Below are 13,055 nucleotides of genomic sequence, written 5' to 3'. Positions count from 1 at the left end.
TAGACTGCTTCAGAAGTCCGTCATTGCAGTGTGCTAAGGTCGACTGCTGTCGGCTTCTTCATCAATGACTTTCCCTCCATCTTAAGGTCACATGTTCACTGAGGAACTAACAATGTTCAGGTCTATTTGCAACTCCTCAAGATGGTGGTAAAGTAGCCAACGCCCATATGTAGCAAGGCTCCATGTGACATTCAGATTTGGGCTAAGCAATGATGTTATCATCTGCCACTTGCCTGGCATGAGATGTCACCAACAAAAGACTCCAGATGTGCCCCTTGACATTTGATTGGCCTTACCATTATTCAACCACCCACCAAATCCTGGGACATAGACAGCAGACGTTTAGTGTTACCACCAGGTGATTTGTGTGGCAAATGACTCTGCTTCAGACACCACAAAGCCATAGCTTCTAAGCTAGGCTATATGGTCACTTTGGAGGTTCTATGAATGCTGATCAGCATACTGATGTACTGATTTCTGGTTCCAGAAGCCTCTGCCATGCGTGGAACTTAAGAGGTCTAAGCAATGGAGAATTTCTTTTGAAACAGGGAATGTAGGTAATGTCCACTGGCTTGGAAGGGCACAGCTCAAGGGCACTGAGACAAAATAGCATGCTTAAATAACACCCTGTATATTCTCTTAAGCTAACATCCTACCACTGCTGCATCACAAATAGAAGTCACACATCAAACTGAATTGTAAGTATTATCTTACTCTACTGTTGCTGATCAAAGTCCTAGAAGTCCCTACATTATAGTTGTGTGAAAATATGAACTACAACAATTCAAGAGTTATGTATTTGAGTGATGTCGACGACATCAATTCTGAGTCAATAAAATAGCCATTTGGATAGAAAAATCCATGGAATATGTCTTAAGGATTTAAGTTTAAAGTAGAATTCAATCAGCTCCTTAAAAATTAAGTGGACAGAACACAGTTGTGCATTTAAGGTCTAACAAAAAGTACATCATTTCAGAAAAGTGTTAACTTTTTAAGTATGCAGTTGATGCAACAAGAAATTCAGCATTGCTAGTGACCAGTTCCAGTGCAGACATGATTAGCTCAATTCTGATTGAAGCAAAATGTCAATAGCATAAAGCATTGACATAAATCCATTGTACTGATTTTCTGATAGGATGGACCTTTACCCTTCATTAGGCACCATTTTTGGGAGGGAAGGTGGTGATGTAGTAATACGGTCTAGTAATGTCTGAACGAGTAATCCAGAATCCCACATGAAGGTAATAAAAACAAAGTGCTGGAGGAAGCCAGCAGGAGCTGTGAAGAAACCAAGTTAATGTTTTGAGTCCAATATGACTCTTCTTCAGAACACAGTACTTTGTTTCTTTCCAAGCTCCTGTTCTGGGGACGGCTGGTTCAATCCCAACAAGGCAGATGGCAAAATCGGAATTCCTAGGAATGAAAACCTGGGATGAAAAGGCTGCCTAATGGCAGCCATGTGTCAGCTGTTGTAAAAATTCATCTGGCTTATTAATATTTTTAGGGAGAGAAATCTGCCATCCTTATTTGGTATAGCCTACATGTGACTCTAGACCAACAGCAATGCAGTTGACCTTTAACTATTGTCTGGGCAATTAGGGATGGGCAATCAATGCTGGCCCAGCCAGTGACATCCAGGAACAAATACATGTATTTTTAAAAAGTCCAAATAAGAAATGACATTGTAGAGTCAGATAAATTGAGAAAGAATTCTAATAACAGAAACGAAATTTGCCAGGTCTGGGTAGGATTGGAACTAATACAGCAAAATTCACCAAACCCACTTTTGAGATTTACAATGGAGTTAGGAAAAGGAAAATTAAACAGTTGGAAAGTTGATCATATAGTTATATACAGATCAGAATTCTTCTTCCACTATTACTATTGTCCCAGAAGGTAACTGTCAAAACATCTACCATGAATCCTAATATTTAGTTTAGGTTATTCACTTTTTTAGAAAAAGAAACAGTAAGAATGGATTTACTGAATAGAGAGAGCCTGGTTATTGGACTTGGATGTTCTAGTTCATGAGTCACTGAAAGATAACATTTAGGTACAGCAAACAGTGAAGATGATAATTGGCATTTTGGCCTTTGTAACAAAAAGATTTGAGTATAGGATTGAAACGGTAGAACTGGAAATATATAGAGCATTGCTGAGGCCGCACTTGCTGTCTTATGTACAGTTTTGTTCTCCTTACTGAGAGAAAGCTGTACGCCAACAGACTGGGCCCATATTCTCTGGAGTTCAAAAGAATGAGAGGTGATCTCATTCAAACGTACAACATTCCTACAGGAATCAACAGGGTAGCTGCAAGAAGAATTTTATACCTGGGTAGGGGCATGGGTTCTGGAACTAGGGAACACAGTCTCAGAATAAAAAAGCAAGCCATATAGGATTGAAATGAGAAAGCATTTCTACACTCAAAAGGTGGTGAATCTTTAGAATTTTCTGCCCGAGACTAAGGAATATGTTCAAAACTGAGACTATTAGATCATTACAAATTTAACAAAAAAATCAAAGGATATGATGACAGTACAGGAAAATAGTGTTGAAGCAGTTCTGTGACCAAGGGCATGTTGAATGGCCTACCACTGATCTTATTTCTTAAGTTCATATGGATAGGACCCAGTGAACAGGTTTGAACACTTACTTTCCTATTTTTTTGAAATCTATATGCTTTCAGAGAACTCTGTGATCCCTTTGTAGAATTGATGTAGTCGTCTTAGCTGGTAACCAAAGTGTCTCAGGATGTTTCAGCAATTTGAATTGCATCTGTTATTTAGGGCTTACTCAAATGACAAATGACATTGTCTAATGTAGAATTAAAGTAATCTTTTAAGTAGGTCACAATTGGTTTCTAATTTAAATACGCAGCAAAATAAATTGAGTGAAGCAAATACCAGTAAAGTTCCAAAGCTGTACAACTCTCCAACCAAAATACTGCCATTGTTAAAGTAGTGTCCAACGTGGATATTATTGTAGAGGTTGCATAACTTGGGTTTCAGTCTCTCCTTTAGCTGAGTACTTATGTAGAATTCCCAGGGATTGGATGTTTTTTGAACCTGGAGAACAACAAAAATTGTGTATCATGTCATATCACATTCAGTTCATAGTAGATAAATCTAAATTTTTCAAACATAGTTCTTATTCCTTTCTTAAATCAATTATTTTCTTTACAAAAGTCTTTCTGTGATGCAGTTCCATAGGCTCCAGCAGGGACTTTTAAAGTCCTATGAAGTAAGCCATTTGATTTATCACACCTGTGCTAGCTATTTGTAAGAGCTATACAATTAATTCCACAACTCTGTTCCTGATAAATACTTTAGAAAGGAAAATTTCAAGCTGTCACACTTTCTCATGACAGATGACATCGAATTGCTTCCAACACCCTTACAGACAGTAATAGTCCCAATCATAACTATTCCCTGTATAAAAAAACCATTTCTCATCTCCCTTCTGAGTTTTTTTGCCATAATGGAAACTTTTACTCTACATGTACTCTACCATAACTCCTCAACTTTGAACACCTGTACGAGAACATTCTTCAATGTTCTCTGGTTCTTGGAGAACAATGCCAATTCCTTTAATCTTGTGACATAATTAAAGTTCCTGGTAATTCCCTCTGTATTCTTTCTTTCTTAAATAGATTTTTAAAAAGTTCAGGAGAACTTCTTCCTTTTGTACTCTATGGCTGTAAACCAAGGATCGTATATACTTTATATGCAGGCTTCTCAATTTGCATTGCCATCTCCAAAGATTTCTGTATATGAATCTCTCTGATTTCATTCTTATCTTCAAATGCCTTTATTAAAAAGGGCTTTGCTGCTCCCTAACGCAATCAAATTCTGTCCTACAACCCTCACAGATAACAAAGTGTGAAGCTGGATGATCACAGCAGGCCAAGCATCATCTCAGGAGCACAAAAGCTGACGTTTCGGGCCTAGACCCTTCAGAGAGTTCCCATTATCTCTGACTTCAACCCTCCAGATGTCTGCACTCCCATTGATTCTGGCCTCAAGTATATCCTTTATTTTAAACAATCCACTACAGGTGAAAGTAGCTGCCTGCGCTTTGGAATTCTTCCCCTGAAACTCAATCTCTCTTGCTAGTCTTAGGCATTCATTCAAACCTACCTTTTTGGCGAAACTTTTGACCATCAGCCCTAATATCTCATGTGGCTCAGTAATGTCATAGATCAATATTTGATTGTGGTTTGGGACGCTTTGATACTTCTCTGTGCCTGTATTGTTGTGAAAAATTTCACCATTTTCTTTAGATGAGTTAGTAATGCCCCTAGACTAGTAATCCAGAACCCAGGGCCATTATTTTGGGTATATGGATTTGAATCCCACTGTAGCAGATGATGAAATTTGAATTCAATTTTTTAAAAAAAAAGTCTGAAATAAAAGACGCGCAGAGCATTGACATGTAACCACTGTTGATTATCATAAGAACCCATCTGGTTCACTCATGTCCTTCGGGGAAGCTAATCTGCCAAGCTTATTTGATCAGGCCTACAGGTGATCCCAGATAATGTCAATGTGTCTTTTAACATATTTGTGAAATGGCCTAGCAAGCTAATTTAATCTAATTCTTCATGGTGTCTGCACAAGTGCCTTTTAGCTATTCAGGGATGACTACTAGAATCCGTTGAAAGAATCATCTGTAATTGTTCCTTTCCAGAGTGTGAAGTGGGGAACTACCACAAACTGTCAACTCTGATTTGATGGCTCAGTAAAGGCTTCAGGAAACACTTCTGTCTTCTGATCCTCATATCCTTTAATTCCAGACTCATTTAACTTAATAAATTTAAACTCCCCAGCTGCTATGGACACCCCCCCAACAGTTTATGTTCATTCAATCCTGAATCTTATGCAACATGACAAGGGTTTTGATTACTAGCAGGAAGACAGTGAGACTTCTGCATTGTCTGTTTTAGTGAGGCTTAACTGCATCTCTGCCATTAGGACACTTGTCAAATCAGTATGAGGCCTTCCTTCAAATTTAAGGACTTGGGTGTGGAGCCTCACATTCCAAAAGCTGCCACACAATTGGAGGCTTTTAGCAGCAAACACATCCCAATGCCAGACCTCCTAATCAGATTCTGAGTGCTTTTGAATGAGATCCATCTGAACCACAGAATCCATAATACAGAGCAGCACTTGCTCAATTATTATGCTTCCAATTAGTGAGACCACACCTGGGGTACTGGGCATAATTTTGGTACCCCATCTTGAGGAGGGATGCTGTTGCATTGGAGGCAAGTCAGAGGAGATTAACTAGAATGGTTCCAGAGATGGTTTATCTTTTGAGGAGAGATTGAGCAATTTAAGTTGTACTCCCTAGAGTTGAAAAGAATGAAAGGAGATCTAATTGAGATATACAAGACATTAAAAGGACAAAGTAGACGTACAGAGGATGTTTCCTTATTGAAGCAATTTAGAACGAGACATCATAGTCCTAGGATAAGAGGTATCAGATTTAAAAGAGATGCGGAGAAATTACTTTTCTCAAAGGGTCGTGAATCAGTTAAATTGAATACCCCAGAATGCAATGGATTCTGGGACATGAAGTGAATTTAAGGAAGAGACAAGTTTTTAATAATAATGTTTTATGGATTATGGAGAGCGGACAAAAGTGGAGTTGAGAACAAGATGAGATCAGCCACAGTCGCATCAAATGGTGGAGCTGGACCAATGGGCTGAATTGCCTGTTCCTGCTCCGAGTCTTATATTCCCAAATGGCAAGCATGTTTAAGTAGGCATATGCAAAAGCAAAGGTTACCCAAAGAACTTCTTAAAAATAGAGTTTTAGGACATTTATAATTCTCAATGTTATGCAGATTATCTCAACCTTCAGGCTTGTAGCAAATCCAACAATCCACTCTCTAAATTCATCTTATTAATTATGTACCCAGCTAAGCAACAAATCAGGGAAGTAAGATGAATCAACTTAACTATCAATCCTAGATGGCTCTAAACATCACATATTGATGTCCTGTGAAGGTAGAAGAGATGCAAACTCTCACAATAATTAACTATTAGGTGGTCCCACTCTGCTTTTTCCTATCCTGACAGATAAATACAATTTCCACTTGCTAACCCCATTTATACACACTTGAACAACTGCAGATGTCCCATACGATATACAGGTGTCAAAACTTCTGAAGCTTTCAACTACAAACAGGTAAATTTCTGTGCTTGCTTCTAGAAATCCTTGTCTAACATTAAATTCAAAGTATTTAAGTGCTTGTACAAACAGCTAAGAGAAGTTTTTGTCCTCAAAAACCCAGTTATGTCATCCAGAGAAATCAATGTCGAAGCTCAAAAGCAAAAAGCTCATGAAGTCCAAATAATATTCATATTATATCTTTGCTCCTGAAGTTTCTATATTTGAACTCAAACAACACTGATTAATAATAACATGTGCCAAAATGAGCAGAGAGTGAGTAGTGGAATTGTGAGCATAATGCTTTAGTACACTAGTAATCAAAGTGCAACAAAATTTAGGCTGATTTCCAAAACAGAAACACATTGAACTCCGCAAACAAAAACAAACTTCTCCGTCTTACCTTTAAGCAGACTTTTTGTTGGTTCCTCACATCAGATAAATTATTCATATCAACAATGGTAGCTTGATAAACATGAGCAAATGACCCCTGTCCAAGCAAATGACTGACATGGAACATTTCATTCCCTAAATACAGGGAGAATTGTATCACAAAAATTGCTCAGACCTTGTAACTTAATTGAAACCAGTTGATAAATAAGCACATTGTATTAAGTATAGAATATGAAGAAAATGAACAAAATAAAACAATATTGATCATTAAGAAATAATATCTTCATATTAGTTATCCTAAATAAATCTCCATCCTCTGTAAAACTACTTTTTCGTAAAATTGACATTAGATTGAATCTGCAAAAAAAAACTTGAGTGCTGGAAATTAGAAACAAAAACAAATTGTTGGAAAAGCTCACATATGCTGCAAGGCATGCTGGAGAGAAAGCAGTGAAAGAAAGGTTACTGGACCTGAAACATTAACTCTGCTTTCTCTTCACAGATGTTGCCAGATCTGCTGAGATTTTCCAGCAATTTTTGCTTTTACTACATTGAATCTGAATTGGGTAGCTATCCAGATCTTCATCTACATTTTCTTTCTTCTCAAATATTTTTCTAGTAACAATAACCAAAAAATACATCAACTTGTTCTCAAGTTATAAAATACCATTCCATTGTTGATACACTTAGGATGATTAAATATTCCAACATTAATATCCACATCCCCATTTTAAAAATCCCTCAACAGCAAAGTCCTTTCCTCTTCCTGCAGCCTCATAAGCCATTGAGGTCTTTACATACTTCCAAACTCCTACACACATCAACTTCAATGGCTCCATTGTTTATGGCCATGCCCTGGATCTCCAGAACCCCTTTCCTAACCCTCTCCTGCTCTCTTAACACGCTCCCACAAACCCTTTCTCGGAAGATTGTTAGATGACCATCACCAATTTTGTGATTAGGGGTTGTTTCTAACCACATCCTCTTCCACCAACTAAAGAAAACTATTTTTGTATCAATTCATTTGAAACCCTTTATCATTTAAAACAGCTGTGTGACCAGGCTGGAGGATGAAGGTGATCAGCACACAGACGCAGACACAAAAGAGAAAGTAGACAAAGACAGGAACAGAAACATAAAATGCATTTGAGGTTAAGCTAGCAAAGCTTAATGAAAATATTAGTACTGTTTGAAATTAAGAAAAAATAAAATTACAGATTCTTGCAGAACTAATAATATGATCAAGCTTGAAGGGGCTGAATCTTAAAAAGTGATGTGAATTGCTCAAGCATGTGAAAAAGAATTTGCTTTAGGAGGACCAGATCATGGACCAGGTGTTGGAACACAACAGTACTGGACAGGAACAGGACCTTTGGCCAACTGTGCCAACCAAGACGCTATTCTAAACTTAACCCATCTGTCTGCAGATGGTCCGTATCCCTCCATGCCCTGCATGTTCATATGCTTGTCTAAATGCATCTTAAATATTACTGTCGCATCTGCTTGTACCACCTCCCCTGGCAGCATGCGCCAGGCACTTACCACACTGTTTAAAAAAAAACTTGCCTCACACATCTTCTTTAAACTTTTCCGCTCTCACCTTAAACCCGTGGCCGAGTATTTGTCCTTTAGATCCTGATAGAATCCAACAATCCACTCTAACCATGCCTCTCATACTTTTATACATTTCTAACAATTCGCCCCTGACATTCTCGCAGAAACAATCCAAGTTTGTCCAATCTCTTCATATAGTTAATACAGTACAATCCAGGCAACATCCTCAAAATTTTCTTTGCACCCTCTCCAAAACCTCCACATCCTTCCTATGCTGTGGTGACCAAAACTGCACACCATACTCCAAATGTGGCCTAACTAAAGTTTTATACAGCTACAACATAATTTGCTGAATTTTATACTCACTGTCCTGACCGATGAAGGCAAGCATGCCATACGCCTTCTTCACTACCTTAATCCATTTGTGTGGCCACTTTTAGGGAGCTGTGGACCTGCATCCCATGATCTCTCTGTATATTCATGCTCGTAAAGATTCTGCCATTTACCACATGCTTTCCTTTTGCATTTGACCTCCCAAAATGCATTAGCTCACACTTTTTTGTCTGGATTAAACTCCACCTACTATTTCTCTGGCCAACTTCTAACTGATCTATATTCTGCTGTTTCCTTTGACAACCTTCTTCACTATCCATAATTCCACCAATTCTCATGTCAGCTGCAAACTTAATAATCAGACTACTTATATTTCATCCAATTTACTTATTGATTACAAACAGAGGTCCCAGCATTGATCTTTGTTGAACACCACTGGTCACAGAACTCCAGTCAGAAAAACACCCCTTCACAACTATCTTCTGTCTTCTAGGACAAGCCAATTTTGCATCCAACTTACCATAGGTCCCATGAGACTTAACTTTCTGGACTAGCCCACTAATAGGGACCTTGTCAAAATGTTTTAGTAAAGTCCATGTCCACAACATCTACTACCTCACCCTCAATCATCTTCATGACTTCCTCAAAAAACAAAAAAAATTTGTGATAAGACCTTCCCCGCACACAGCCAAGTTGAATCTCCCTGTTAAGTCAATTTGTTTCCAAATGTAAGGAAATCTTGTCCCTAAGAATGTTCTCCAATCATTTCCCTACCACTGATGTAGGGCTCACTAGCCTATAATTTACTGGATTATCCCTGTTTCCCTTCTTTAACAAAGGAACAACATTGTATACTCTTTAGCCACAGGAGAATAACCAAAGATCTATGTCAAGTCTCCAGCAATGTCCTTCCTTGTATCTTGGGTTAGATCCCATTAGACACTGGGGACCTATCTGCCTTAATGTTTTTCACAACAATTAACACCCCTTCCTAATGTTACCATCATACATCATACTTTTTGGTGAGTACTGATGTGAAGTACACATCACAAATCTCACCCATTTCCTTCAACTCCATGCATAAACTCCCTCCTTTGTCCTGGAATGGACCTACCCTTTCCCAGAGTAACCCTCTTGCACCTAATATAAGTATAAAATGGCTTGAGATTCTCCTTAATCCTACTTGCCAAGGACATTTCATCAACATTTTAGCCCTCCAAATTCCTTGTTTTAAGTTCCTTCTTGCTTCTTTTATATTCCTCAACAGCCTTGTTTAATTTCAGTTTCATAAACCTTGTATGCTTCCTTTTTCTTTTTCACAAAACTTTCAATAACTCTAGTCATGCAGGCTTCCTGAATCTTGGCATCTTCATCTTTCATCCTCACAGAAACATTCTGGTCCTGACAGGCCTTCAAAAGACTTTCACAAAATCAGTTGTGGACTTACCTCAACACTGCCACCCTAAATCTAACTTCTTCGGTTCCTGAATAATACCATCGTAACCAGCCTACGCCATTGTAAAACTTTCAACTGACGACCAGTCTAATCCTTATCCATAGCTATCCCTCCTGGATGAACCTGTTGTTGGTCAACTAGTTAAAAAGTACTCTGGAAAGCTACAGCATCAAGGTTGGCATGTTTGAAGCGAGAGAAATTGGTAGATGTGGCTGCAACCTTCAGACTGAATATGCCCTTCGATGAATTAGACTCGAGAGCTGAACTGATTGAGTTCTGAAGACAATGAGATTACATGTGGCATCACACTTAAACGTTGAATGATGAGGATGCAGGTGATTTCATAAGATGTATCTGAGATCTATTGACTTGAAAGTAACCTTTTGTTTGGATTACAATCTACTTGTTAATTCATGGTTAATTTGCATTGGTCCTAATCCTTGTCAAGTTAAAAAGTGACAAAAGTGAAATCTTGTATGTAATTTATTAACAGGGAGGACATTTAGTAACTCGAATTATTTTGGTTTACAGTTCCCTTGTGGGTATTGTAACATCTTCCACCGTCAAGAGAATGGAGAAGGGAAGACATTTTCTCATTAATCAAATTAAATGCAGTAAACAAATCAGCTGACAAAATATTTGTGGGTTTGTTATTATTACTAGCTTTGCATTGTGTCAAATAAGAATATCTTGCGTGCAAAGATTTTTAAAATTAGAATTAGTTACTAAATTAATTCTAACATTTCAATGTCTAATTCAGTTTAGAGCAGGTTTACATGCAGACAATTGCCAAAAACTCTGCGCATATTGCAGCTTAGTCGGCACAAAATAATAGCAAATTAAATCTCGACCCTTGCTCACATAAAAGAAATATAAAGGCATGCAAACTGCTGAAGTTGCTACTGTAGCGTAATTACAGGAAAAAAACTATGGATAGCAAAGCAACCTATACATTTTGCTCAGAAAAGGCACAGATAAAAATATAACTAAGAACTAGAAAAATATTCGCCACTTGCGAAGATCTTTGCATCCTCGCTCTCCACTGGAGTCGTACCTGAGGACTGGAGAGAGGCAAATGTAATTCCTCTCTTCAAGAAAGGAAATAGGGAAATCCCCGGCAATTATAGACCGGTAAGTCTCACGTCTGTCGTCTGCAAGGTGTTAGAAAGGATTCTGAGGGATAAGATTTATGACCATCTGGAAGAGCATGGCTTGATCAAATACAGTCAACACGGCTTTGTGAGGGGTAGGTCATGCCTTACAAACCTTATCGAGTTTTTTGAGGATGTGACTAGTAAGGTTGATGAGGGTCAAGCTGTGGATGTGGTGTATATGGACTTCAGTAAGGCATTTGATAAGGTTCCCCATGGAAGGCTCATTCAGAAGGTCAGGAGGAATGGGATACAGGGGAACTTAGCTGCTTGGATACAGAATTGGCTGGCCAACAGAAGACAGCGAGTGGTAGTAGAAGGAAAATATTCTGCCTGGAAGTCAGTGGTGAGTGGGGTTCCACAGGGCTCTGTCCTTGGGCCTCTACTGTTTGTAATTTTTATTAATGACTTGGACGAGGGAATTGAAGGATGGGTCAGCAAGTTTGCAGACGACACAAAGGTCGGAGGTGTCGTTGACAGTGTAGAGGGCTGTTGTAGGCTGCAGCGGGACATTGACAGGATGCAGAGATGGGCTGAGAGGTGGCAGATGGAGTTCAACCTGGATAAATGCGAGGTGATGCATTTTGGAAGGTCGAATTTGAAAGCTGAGTACAGGATTAAGGATAGGATTCTTGGCAGCGTGGAGGAACAGAGGGATCTTGGTGTGCAGATACATAGATCCCTTAAAATGGCCACCCAAGTGGACAGGGTTGTTAAGAAAGCATATGGTGTTTTGGCTTTCATTAACAGGGGGGTTGAGTTTAAGAGTCGTGAGATCTTGTTGCAGCTCTATAAAACTTTGGTTAGACCGCACTTGGAATACTGCGTCCAGTTCTGGGCGCCCTATTATAGGAAAGATGTGGATGCTTTGGAGAGGGTTCAGAGGAGGTTTACCAGGATGCTGCCTGGACTGGAGGGCTTATCTTATGAAGAGAGGTTGACTGAGCTCGGTCTCTTTTCATTGGAGAAAAGGAGGAGGAGAGGGGACCTAATTGAGGTATACAAGATAATGAGAGGCATAGATAGAGTCGATAGCCAGAGACTATTTCCCAGGGCAGAAATGGCTAGCACGAGGGGTCATAGTTTTAAGCTGGTTGGTGGAAAGTATAGAGGGGATGTCAGAGGCAGGTTCTTTACGCAGAGAGTTGTGAGAGCATGGAATGCGTTGCCAGCAGCAGTTGTGGAAGCAAGGTCATTGGGGTCATTTAAGAGACTGCTGGACATGCATATGGTCACAGAAATTTGAGGGTGCATCCATGAGGATCAATGGTCGGCACAACATTGTGGGCTGAAGGGCCTGTTCTGTGCTGTACTGTTCTATGTTCTATGTTCTATGTTCTATATTAACTAGTACATACCTAAATAAAGATTGATTTTCGGTCTGACGGCAGGCATATTGTCCTCCCAATTTAAAAAAGAGCTATAAGAAGTCAATGGCTTAGCTAGATTTGACAGAAGTTCACTTATAAGATTTTTGTCCCAAGGATTCTTGATGACTACACCTAGAAACAAAAGGAAAAAAAATCAAGTTTTCATATATTTCACTTTAATGCATTAAAAATTTGAAATTTTTAAACTTATAACATTGAACATGACTTATAGTATTGAACTTCAACAGAGCAATACAGATACTTAGCAATAGGACCTTCAAGGACTTAAACATAAATCCCATGTTAAAAGTATATTGCACCTCATAAATGCAAATAGGACAAGAAAGAAATGAGCCATTCACTCATTCCATCCAAAGACTGTGCAACCTTTTGCATTCTAGGCAAGAAACTAAAATTGTATCAGATCGCAATGGAATGGTCGATACTACTACTGACAAGTTTCATCTTATTAGAGATTTAAACATCTGCACATACTTAAGATATGCCACTACTTATTTTGGCTATTGGCAAAAGTCTGATAACATGTCCCGCTCAAGCTGGAAATGGATTAAAAGCTCACAAAACTTGAGATAAATATCAATTATGTTGAATTAAAGAAAAGGAAAC

The 13,055-nt window shown here is 38.7% G+C and overlaps 1 protein-coding gene across 1 annotated transcript in view; it reads right to left on the bottom strand.

Annotated features, from left to right (window-relative positions):
- The window catches only part of bub1 (BUB1 mitotic checkpoint serine/threonine kinase), a 57,421-nt gene that overhangs the window by 7,967 nt on the left and 36,399 nt on the right, over positions 1-13,055 (bottom strand). Inside the window, exons 19-21 of the mRNA XM_048530785.2 lie at positions 12,417-12,560; positions 6,575-6,699; positions 2,904-3,065 (exon numbers count right to left, since the gene is read on the bottom strand). Coding sequence (XP_048386742.1) covers positions 2,904-3,065; positions 6,575-6,699; positions 12,417-12,560 — 431 coding nt within the window. The remainder of the gene's footprint in view (positions 1-2,903; positions 3,066-6,574; positions 6,700-12,416; positions 12,561-13,055) is intronic.

This window comes from Stegostoma tigrinum, chromosome 4, assembly GCF_030684315.1.
Source record: "Stegostoma tigrinum isolate sSteTig4 chromosome 4, sSteTig4.hap1, whole genome shotgun sequence".
NCBI lineage: Eukaryota > Metazoa > Chordata > Chondrichthyes > Orectolobiformes > Stegostomatidae > Stegostoma > Stegostoma tigrinum.
The sequence above is the reverse complement of the archived record's forward strand: the minus strand, read 5'-3'. Positions and strand labels throughout refer to the sequence as shown.